At 54.5% G+C, this 11,219-nt stretch overlaps 1 protein-coding gene across 2 annotated transcripts; it reads left to right on the top strand.

Moving 5' to 3' along the window:
- The first annotated feature begins 1,510 nt into the window (after positions 1–1,510).
- FADD (Fas associated via death domain) lies at positions 1,511–9,219 on the top strand. 2 transcript variants are annotated; one of them, XR_008557902.1, is made up of 3 exons: positions 1,511–1,993; positions 4,301–4,874; positions 9,163–9,219. XR_008557902.1 is itself a non-coding variant. In XM_008147006.3 (2 exons), exons 1-2 carry the CDS (start codon positions 1,708–1,710, stop codon positions 4,648–4,650), a joined length of 636 nt encoding a protein of 211 aa, XP_008145228.2. In that variant the 5' UTR covers positions 1,511–1,707; the 3' UTR covers positions 4,651–7,292. The 2 variants fall into 2 exon arrangements, 1 of the variants encoding a protein (XP_008145228.2); XM_008147006.3 differs by lacking the exon at positions 9,163–9,219 and having other exon boundaries at positions 4,301–7,292.
- The last annotated feature ends 2,000 nt before the right edge of the window (positions 9,220–11,219 follow it).

Genomic DNA, 11,219 nt, shown 5'->3' with positions numbered 1-11,219 from the left:
AAAAAGGAACCAACACGGACGCCTGCTACGTCGTGGGTGAGCCTTGAAGACATTCTGCTCGATGAGAAGGAAGCAGGCTCCAAAGGCCACGCGGTGCATGGTTCGAGTTGTATGAAGTGCCCAGAGCACGCAAATCCAGAGGCAGAAAGTAAATTAGCAGGTGCCAGGGGCTGGGGGGAGGAGGAGGGAAGGAAGTGACTGCTAATGGGTGGCAGGTTCCTACTTGGGGTGATGAAAATGTTCTAAAATTAGCTAATGGAAAGGGTTGGACAATCTTATGAATAGACGAAAAACCAGTGAATTGTACACTTTTAAAAGGGTAAGTGGTATGGTATGTGAGTTATCTCTCATCTCCCATATATATGCACACACTGAGTGGCCAGATTATGATGATCTCTGAACGAATAATAATCTGGCCACTCAGTGTACGTCTCTTGAGTACCTCATTTATTTGATATCAAAGATACTATAAATCGTGCGCCTGATCAGTTTCCCCCTTTGCACTGGCTGATAGAAAGCTCAGGGCAAATAGGTGGTTGATCTCCAGCAAAAGTCTAGAATACTTTTGGTACCCATTTGAGATACATATACACTGAGTGGCGAGATTATTATGCGTTCAGAGATCATAATAACCTGGCCACTCAGTGTATATTATTTTCTTTTTCTTTAAATGTAACTCAAATGCCTTTGCTTCTCACACACTCTGCAAGGGCTCCATCTCAGCAGAAAAGCCGATCCTCACGGGCCCCCTCCCTGACCTCCCCTTGACTTCCCTCAGCCCCTCCACCCTCCACCCCCACCCCCCTGCTGCAGACCTGTTGGTCTCCCTGGGGCTCCTGGAACCTGGCCATCCCCTGTGCCTCAACTCGGCTCAGGCTCTGCCCCGCCCCCCTCCACCCCTACCTCTACCCCCACCCCCACCCCCGGCAGCTTTGACCTCAGGTACACTGCACTTGCTTATCTGCGTTTTGTAAACTAGTGTACTGATGACTAAGCTCTAGCAGGCAGGGACTTCCCGAATTTGTCCACAGCACCTATTGCCTGGCACACAGTAGGCGCTCAATAAAGGCTTAAAAAGCATTCAAAGCATCAATGACTACAACTTTAAAAATCAAATATCAATTAAACTTAACCACCTAAATAAACCTCTGAATAATCTTTTCCGCACACAGGTGCACAGGGGGCACTAAAGGACATGCACCACCACCAATGTCAATAAATAAATGAATTTATCATCAGCACCTGTACTGCCACATTCCACAGGAAACGCAGGCCCGCACTCCCGCCCACAACCGGGGTCTCCGGAGTTCCAAGGCTATAATTTTCCATCAGGAGACAGAAGGTCCGAAGAGCGCAGGCGCAGATGCCACCCCACCCGCGCCGGTACCTTGCCTGGGGCGCCCCCTGGAGGCGGCGGCGCGTCTCCCAGGCGTAAACGGCTACGGTCGGGCCCCGGGCGCATGCGTGAGTCCCGCAGTTCTCGCGAGGCTCCGGAGTTCTCGCGAGGCCCATAGGAGGCCCTCAGTGGACTTCCGGTGTCGGGGTCGAAATGCGGGGTTTGTGAAGAGGGACTCGGAGCGGCCCGAGTCCCCGGGGCGCAGGCCGGCTGGCGGGCGGGCGGCGGGCCGAGGCCGGGGGTGGCGAGCCGGAGCGGGGGACGCGAGCGGCGGGCCGGGTTCGGGACGCGCCCGCCCGGCGGCCGCCACCATGGATCCGTTCCTGGTGCTGCTGCACTCGGTGTCCACCGGCCTGTCGAGCGGCGAGCTGACCGAGCTCAAGTTCCTGTGCCAAGGCCGCATAAGCAAGAGGAAGATGGAGCGCGTGCAGAGCGGCGTGGATCTCTTCTCTGTGCTGCTCGAGCAGAACGAGCTGGACGGCGAGCGCACCGAGCTGCTGCGCGAGCTGCTCGTGTCCCTGCGGCGCCTAGACCTGCTGCGGCTCCTGGACGACTACGAGGCGGGCGCGGCGGGGCGGGCGGCGCCGGAGGAGCAAGGTGGGCGCGGGCCGGGGGCTGGGGGCTGGCGGCCGGGGGCCGGGAGGCGGAGCCAGTCTGCCCAGCAGGCCGCGTTGCGGGTCTGCCGGGGCGTCTAACCGTTGCCAGCTTTGAGCTTGCGTAGTTTTCCCTAAACCCCCTTGGAACACCGGTGACACGTGGGAGAACCAACCCTCAGAACAGTGAACTCACCCTAGGCTGCAGGGCATGGACACTCACCCCCTAAGTTCAGTATTTTTGGTGCAGAGTCTGGCTCCGTCTAAATAAGAGAAAATACTCGGAAGGAAAAGGCGTTGCTAACCTCCTCCGGGTGGGAAAGGGTCGCGGGAGCCTCTGCTGCCCGCACTTGCCTTCTGCCTGTCAAGTCCATTCTGCAGTGGCTCCTGCCCCGCTCTCAGGCACCCCCTCCGCCACCCGCACCTGTGGCTTGCAGAGGCCTCCAAGAGTAAAAGTGAAACCCAAGTTCCGGGTTTCTCAGCCACGCCATATTCTAAAACCGGGCGGGGCGTGGAAGTGCTTGGGGGAGGCGCCCTTCAGGGGCTTCAGGCTGTGGCCTGAAATGGGTTATTCTGTCACTGAACCCAAAAAGGATATTCAGAGTGACTCCATGGGTATCACTCCATAAGCACTGGTGCTTATTATTGGTGGCAAGCGGACAGCACAGCTCTGCCTAAAAGTAGATAGATTTACACACAGTGCTTGACAGACAAACCAGGACATGGGAAAACTGTATCTTCAAGTATTTTCAGTGGGGGAGATATATGTGTGTGTCTGTGTTTTTTATTTAGGTTGTAGGGAAGTGCACTAGAAGGTGAAGAGCAGGTGTGAGGGTTGATAAGGGGTGATTCTTTGGTACTCTTTTGTAGAAGACTAGAGGCCTGGTGCATGAAATTTGTGCGGGGGGGCGGGGTGGGGGGCTCCCTCTCAGCCCGGCCTGCACCCTCTCCAATCTGGGACATCCCTCTCGAAATCCGGGACTGCTGGCTCCTAACCACACACCTGCCTGCCTGATCACCCCTAACCGCCCTCCCCTGCCAGCCTGATCACCCCTAACTGCCTCTGCCTCAGCCCCTACCACTGTGGCTTTGTCCAGAAGGAGGACCAGAGGACCAGACATCTTCCGGTCAGCCTGGTCTAATTAGCATATTACCCTTTTATTAGTATAGATGAATTAGCCTAACGAGTCAGGCTGTCAGGGTTTTGTGACCTGGCTCTGCCCTGGTCTGGCTGTCTGACCTCAGGAAACTGACTGGCCTTCTCTGTGCTCGGTTTTCTCATCTGTACAAACGGCCGTAGTGTCTCTGGTTTGTAGCTGGAGATGGGAATTTGCAGGAACATTTTGTCCTCTGGCCTCTCTCCCCATCCCAGAACAGCCTTCTGTGGTCTGTAGTGCCCAGCTGGTTGATCTCAGCAGTAGCTTCAGCACTTGAGGACATGGTAGCCAGGGACTGAAGACTGGTGGTCAGTCTGGGGCTGCCATACAAATCCCCACAGACTCGGTGGCTTAAAGCAGCAGAGCTTGATTCTCTCACAGTAAGCAGCCAGAGTCCAAAGCCAAGGTGTCTCGGGGCTGTGCTCCCTCCTCGGGCTGTGGGGGTGGTCCTTCCTGCCTCGTCCTGCTCCTGGGGCTCCAGGCGGCCACGACACTTGAGTCTCTGCCCCCATGGTTACATGGCCTCCTCTGTGTGTGTCCTATCAGGACACTCATCACTGGATTTAGGGCCACCTGCATAATCCAGGATGGCCTCATCTCGAGATCCTCAACTTAATTACATTTGCAAAGACCCTTTTCTGATTAAGTTAACATTTGTGGTTCCAGGGAGCTGACACGGATATATCCTTTTAGAGGCCATGGTTCAGGATGGGATAGGGGAGTGGCCCCATTTCCTTCCTTCTAGCAACTCCCAGCCCTTTCTTCAGTGTCCCCTGTCCTAAACAGATAGTTCTACCACAGCCCATCCCAGCCACCAAGTCTTCAGCAGGCCACACCTCCATGTTTTGGGGTGGCATTGGCTGGGGTGGGATTAGGAGTCACTATTGGGCTTTCTGTGACCTCCAGCCCCTCTGCTACCAGGTGACTTCAGCTTTGCAAGAGGACCTCTGAGGTGGTGCCTGTTCGGTGCTCAGAAGTGAAGTGATCGCACAGTCAGCTCTTCACTGAGTCCTGCTAGGTGTGGGGCTCACAGGCTGGGGCTCATAGGACTATGCTTCCTGTGAATCCACAGTTCGGGTGTAGCCAGCACTTGGGTCAGCACAGAGGAGCCACCCCAAACCTCTGGTCAGTCGTTTTGTTCTTTCTTTCCCTAGACCTTTATGCAGCGTTTGACATCATATGCGATCACGTGGGGAAGGACTGGAGAAGACTGGCTCGTCAGCTTAAAGTGTCTGACGGCAAGATCGATGCCATCGAGGTGAAGTATCCCCGGAACCTGATGGAGCAGGTGAGGGAGGCGCTGAGAGTCTGGAAGAGCACCGCACGGGAGGGAGCGGCCGTGCCCCACCTTGTGGAGGCGCTCAGGGCCTGCCGGCTCAACCTGGTGGCGGACCTCATCGAGGAGGACCAGCAGGCCCGGGGCCTCCAGCGTGAGAACGAGAGTGGAAGCAGCACTGTGTCCCTCATGTCCTGGGACGCACCCAGCACGAGAGCCTCCTCCTGACCCCTCCACCGAGCTTGACCCGGACTTCCGTGCGCCTGCGCTGTGAAAACCTCGCAGTGAGCCAGGACAAGGGACCCCAGCGCTCACTCGCACAGCCACAGGCATCTCAGCCAAAGCGCTGACTTAGCACACGCTGTGTGCCAGGTGGAGCTTCGGGCCTGGTACCCATTCATCCATTCATTCTTCTTGATCACCTCTGTGAAAGGGAGTCTGGTCTCCATTAAGTGAGTTCCTGCAGAGGGATTTTGGGACCATATCAGCACATAGAAGGAATCTAGCAGCGGTTGTTACTTCACGATTCTCAGGGGAGGGAGGGAGCTCAGAGTTAAGGCTCTGGAGGGACCTGGGGTTGGTGCCAGCAGAGCTGAGATCGGAGGCAGTGCGCCAGCTCAGAGCCCACTCTGCTCGTCCTGCGCCCCCCCTCCCCCCAATGAGGCTATCCGTGCAGACCATGTGCTAGGGCAGGCGGCATGGGCGAGAAGCACCCCTGCTCCAGCCCCTGCCCCTGAGGGAGCTGTCTCCTCTGAGGTGGTGCCTGTTCGGTGTTCAGAAGTGAAGTGATCGCACAGTCAGCTCTACACTCAGTCCTGCGGAAAGTGTGAGGGCTCAAAGGCTGGAGCTCATAGAAGGACTATGATTCCTGTGAATCCACAGTTACTGTTGTATCAAAATCACTGTTTTTCTGGTAACATAATTGGCAAGGGAAAGGGATCCTGTGGGATCCTATAATTTTAAAGCAATCTTCCTGTTTCTACAGTAATCCCACTAAGCAAATGCCTTTATAGCAAAAATCTCCCTATTACAGGTAATTTTCCATTTCTATCGATTTTATATCACATATTCTCAAGAGTCCCATCTCAGCCAATCATGGTCTCTCTCGCAGCCCATCCTGGGCTCAGCCTGTGAGTGGCCACATTTCCTCACAGTTGCCCCACCTCTGAATAGGGGAGTGTCACCCTCAGGAAACCGGTGTCTGTGGAGGGCAGCGTTCACTGCTTGGGCCCTGCCTACCTCCAAGAGGCACCCGGGTGCCAAGTGGTGTCCCTAGTCTAGGCCTTCCAGCTGTCACCTTGGAACAGCCACATGTGATGAGATGTCATGCATGCTGCCTCACCCTGGTTGCTGAGGACCTAGCCACTGCCCCCACTAAGCAGGGACCCAGCCTTTGAGCCCCCATACCTTCAGCAGATATTTCCTATGCCAGGAGCTGGGACCACAGCAGCACACAGGATAGAATTGGCCCTACTCTGTTCACCCCGAAAGCCTGCCCGAAACACAGGTGTTAACTAACGCATCACAGGTCTGAGTGCTGCCAAGGAGCTGAGCTGGTTTCAGGCCCGTACAGCCTGGCTCGGCCCTGTGTTAATGCCACACCCCCACCTACCAGCAGCGCCCTCTTCAAGCCTCCAGGCCAGGCCCAGTTCTGGACAGCAGACGTCATCACCGTCAACAAATGTGAGTGGCTTCCCGAATGGGAAGCTTTGAGAATTGAGTTTTCTGGGCAGTGTGTCCATATTTCTTGCCCAGAGATAGGTTTTAGAGGTTCTGCCATTCCTATGGTTTGTGGTGTCCACTGCTGAAATGGGGAAGTGTGGAGCAGCTGGCAGCATCCTACCTCCCCCACATCCTACTCTCCCACATGCCATAAGAACCCCAGCCCTCCATCATGCCAGGTGCTCCAATAGAGGCTTTGATGGGCATGGTTGCTGTACCCAAAATTTTCCATTGCCTGTGAGAGAGACAGGCTCAGTCCTCAGCTCTGCTGCCAGCTGCTCCAGTGGCCCATCACCCAGTGAGGCACCGACATCCCAGGACTCCTGTCCCTGTGGTGAGGGAGAAGGAGCCCTAGCTTTGGGGCAGCCTCACGTCATCCACTGTGTGATCTAATTGCACTCAAAGCTTGGATCTTGAGTTGTAAAACTCGGCAAAGGTGATGGGTGACAAAATGCCTCCAACTGATGCTGCTGGGCCCAGAGGGTCCCAGCCCTGGGCTGCTGTGTGCCACCAGGTCAGAGCCATAGAGTGGGGTGAGCTTGCAAGAGAATCTGGCCCCTGAAGATGAGGGCTTCGAGCCAGATAGAAGCATGCACGTGGTCGGGGGGCTTCCATGGGACTGCCACCGAGCTTGGCGGTGGGACTCGGTCGAATAGGACACGCAGCCTGTCCTTGGGATGCACAGTGTCCCCGGTTTTGTAAAACAAGGAAACATAAAATATACACACACAGCTTGTACAAAGCACAGGTGGGCACAAGAAGTGAAATGTACACAGCAAGCATCTGAGAACTGTTACTTCCTGATGACAGGGTTACTGTACTTGGGTGTTTTCCACATTTTCTTTGATGTGTGGGGTAACCTGGACTATTTGGTGGGGTGTTCTGCCCCTGGAGAGCATATGGTTCGAGTCTGACCCAGGTGGCGAAGGCTGCCTCCAGGCGGAACATTCTGGGCCTTTCTGTAGCCTCTCCCAGAACAGACAGGACTGATGTCCGATCAGAGCCACGGCCTTGACAGGGTCAGTTCCACCCACCCTAAGGAGGGAGCTGCTACAATTTTTGACCAAGGAGTTCTCATAGCAACCCATGTACCTTATTTTTTGCACTCATGAAATTGTATGTTTCTAATAAAGGTGTAGACAAGTCAACTTGAAAGCTGAAGTGAGGGGCATGTTTTGCTCTCTTCACCCTTTTCCCCTGAAAAAGAGGGAGGCCTGTATGTTTCCCAGATTTCAGACTAATCAAGGGGAATTGGATCAAGTGTCTTCTGGAACAAAGGGTCCATGCCCTGGTCTGCCCACCCCTCCTGAGTGCTCTGGACACACACGGAGCTCTGTCAGTCACCCCACCTCCAAGGTCACCAGGCCCTCATCCATCCCGTTTCCTCCCCATTCACTGGCCTCCATCCTCACTGCATCTTCCCAGCACTTGCTGAGGTTGCAGGTTGCAAACCCATACCTGTTCAGTCACGCTCAGCCTCCAGGCATTGACTTCTCTTGACCATTCTCTGTGAAATGCTCCTGGTTTCCTCCTTCTGCTGCCCACTCCTGCACACCATCTCCTAGCACCAGTTTACAGCCTTGGCCTCACCTGTCCCAGCTCCCTGGTTCCTCCCAGGTCTTTTCCTAAAACACCAAATACATATTGTTTGCTGCCAGGGGTAACACCTTTTGTCATGCAAGAGATATTCACAGGTTCTGGGGATTAGGACTTGGGCACCTGGGCGGATAGGCATTTTGCCTGCCACAAAACTCAAGCCTAGCATCTTCCCTCTTCGTGCTCCCCTCCCCCCATTCCTGGCCAGTGCCTAAGGTGCAGACCTGGGACTCCTCCTGCCTGGGGCTACCTGTCCCATGTATCACAGCACCAGCTCCTCTAGACCAGACTCCCTCACAAGCATCTTCTGCTGCCCGCCCCCAGGGGGCCTCATCTCCTCTAGAAAACTCAGGCTCTTCTTCCTGCCCTTCCCTCCCCTTCTAACCCACCCCCCAGCTGCAGAGCTCTCAATGTATTCCTTTTATTTTAACATTTTTTTTTATTGGTCTTGAGAAAGAAACATCAATGTAAGAAAGAAATGCCAAGTAGTGCCTCCAGCATGCCCCCCGACCCTCCGCAGGGGATCAAGCCCCCCAACCTGGGCATGTGCCCTGACCAGGAATGGAACCTTCAGTGCACAGGGTGACGCCCAACCATCTGAGCCACACTGGCCAGGGCCCAGAAGGTATTTTTAGAACTACAAGCTCTCTACACATTTTTTTGTTTTGTGTTTTTATTTCCATGATAACTATTCTGAGTCATCTCTCAGACTGCTTTCTAACCACGGGGTTGCTGTGTGCATTGTGTCTGGCACGGGACAGGCAAGCGTGCTGGGGTCGCATGTGCTCATGAGAAAATGCCCAGTCTCCCTCCGTCTGCGGGGACAAAGGCAGAACTTGTCTCTCACAGGGACAATTTGCAATGGAAATCCGTTTTCATCAAAGAAGCCCTCAGTTTTTGAGTCTGACTAAATTAAGACACAGGCCAGAGGCACATGTGTGTGCCCCCCACATTGCCACCAAGGCACAGAGGCTGACTCAGTGGGTGAGTGGGGTCCTCACTGAGTGAGAGCCACGTGATGTGTGGGTGCAGATCTCCTGGTTGGGTTGAATGAAAAAACCATGGGCCATTTGTGTCACCCCACACACCAAGGAGTACAAGGCCTCCCCCTCCCCCAAACCTGCCTGATGACAGTGTAGACACGAGGTGACAGTTCTGTCCCACCAAACCTCACCTGCTGCTCCGTGGGACAGCTGTTGGGAGATGACAGAGTTGGGGGGATGGAGAGTGGCCATGGTGGCACAGCACTGTGAGCGTGCTCAGTGACGTTTAAACATGGTTGAAAGGGTTACGTTTTGTGTCTATTTTACAGCAATTAAGAAGTCATTCTTCACGTTAAATTAACCAGTTAATTACGCTATTAATCTACATTGCATCCGTTTTGTAGGCATCCCTCTAATTTGTCCTTTTATTGATCTGTAGTTTCTGAGAGCTGGAAGCAGAAGCCTCCATCTGGCCTTCTGTTTGTATGGATCGCAGTAACATCATTACAAGTAAAGCCTTGCTCGTCACTGAGTCTGGGCCAGTGTCAGTGCTTCCAGGGGGTTCCCGGCTGGAGGAACCGGCTCCCGGGATGCCCAGGCCCCTCAGGATCAACACTAGTCAGCAGCATTGTGATGCCAAAAGCAGTGCCCAGCAGTCTGCCCAAGCCATTTACCCCCTCCACCTGCCTTCTGACTGCAGCTTTGCCCAACCCCACTACCCATCCTAGGCCCCTCCTGCCCCGGTCCCGCCCCACCAAGCTCAGCTCCCTGAGCGCCACAACCTACAGCTTCCTCTTGGCTGCTGCTTCCAGCGCCATCCAGCAGCTCTGCAGGAAAGGCTTACTGTGGGTTTGCTGAGCGGATGAATAAATGAACTGCAACTGTAAAAGGCCAGCCCAGGTGTCCCCGGCGGTCCAGAGTCTCCTGCAGGCAAGAAATCATGTCATTGGAGGGTTTCAGATTCCCAGGGCGCTTTGCTTTTGCTGGGCTTGGGGCTGATCAGGCTCTGAGATTCCTGCTGGGGTAGGTGCAGGCAGGCCATCACCCACTGATGCCCAGTGCCCCAGCCAGCATTCCCTGTGATGACCAAGACCCAGAATTTGCCCTTCACACCACCTAGTCCAAGCTGGTTCAGCCAGAGGCCTCGGGAGCTGCCCTCCTCCCAGGCAGGGGGGATGCCACTTGCCCATACTCAGGAGCACACACTCCTTTGCTCCGGATCCATCCACCCACTCACCCATCTATTCATCTACCGATGCATTCATTCAGTCGATTCTTACTTAGCAAAGGGCTCAGTCTGGGACTGCCCACTTCACCTCCCTCTAGTTGGGTGACCCCCCAGTGAAGCCCCACCTCCCCAACCGCCATTGCTCACCTGATAGGACCCTCCCTCTCCCAGGGCTGCTGAGATGAGGTGTGGTGAGTGACTGTACATTGTAAAGGTCACTAAATGTTATTATCTTAATTATTCCTGAGTGACCACATGTTTTAAATGACTTACCTTTGACAGCTTGCTGGTATAAACTCTTGGACCTCATGTTTATTTCCAGAGACCTTCACGGGCCCTGGGTAACACCTAGGGAGCCAGCCCCTGTACCTCGCACTGCAGAGCACGTGACCCAGGCGTGGCCAGCAAGCCTTACCAAGATTTTTAGCCGAAACCGGTTTGGCTCAGTGGATAGAGCGTCGGCCTGCGGACTCAAGGGTCCCAGGTTCGATTCCGGTCAAGGGCATGTACCTTGGTTGCAGGCACATCCCCAGTGGGGGGTGTGCAAGAGGCAGCTGATCGTTGTTTCTAACTCTATCCCTCTCTCTTCCTCTCTGTAAAAAATCAATAAAATATATTTTTTTTTAAAAAAGATTTTTATATATAAGGAAAGGGGACTCCTGTCATCTGGCCCCACTGATGGTGTTTGCAACCCAGACCACAAACCAAAGATTATGGGAAGAAATCAATGTACGTGGATTGACCAGACTGGGACACTACCTCATCTTTCTCAGCACAGACCAAAATTCACGGAGCCAAAAAGACATGGGGGACCTTGTAGAGGTAATGGATAACAACAAGGCAGATCTCATAGAGACCCAACGAACCACACCCCCGGGGCGTGGCATCCCCAGGAGGCTGGCTCTGGAGCTGACTGGCCAGTTTCGAAGCCCAGCTCCGCTACTTAGCGGCTGTGTGCCATTGGGCAAATGAACTCTCATCTACAAAGTGGATGGTCCCAGCACCTCCCTCCTAGGACCCCATGAGGATTCTGTGACTTGCTCACAGAGCAGAGGGTAAGTACACAACTAAGGATGCATCAGCCCCTTGTTCCAGGGCTGTGACAGCGACCTTTATGTAGCCATCAGCAAAGCCGAGAGACAAACATCACCGAGTGGCTGGATCAGCTTGCTGTGCTCATGTGACACACACCTAAGAAATGCATGCCCAGAGCCCTCACCTCCCGGGGAAGAGGCACCCTCTGCCTCCCCGCAGCTCAGAGCTGGCCC

This window comes from Eptesicus fuscus, chromosome 13, assembly GCF_027574615.1.
Source record: "Eptesicus fuscus isolate TK198812 chromosome 13, DD_ASM_mEF_20220401, whole genome shotgun sequence".
Lineage (NCBI taxonomy): Eukaryota > Metazoa > Chordata > Mammalia > Chiroptera > Vespertilionidae > Eptesicus > Eptesicus fuscus.
Note: the sequence above shows the minus strand (reverse complement) of the source record. Positions and strands in the feature narration are given on the sequence as shown.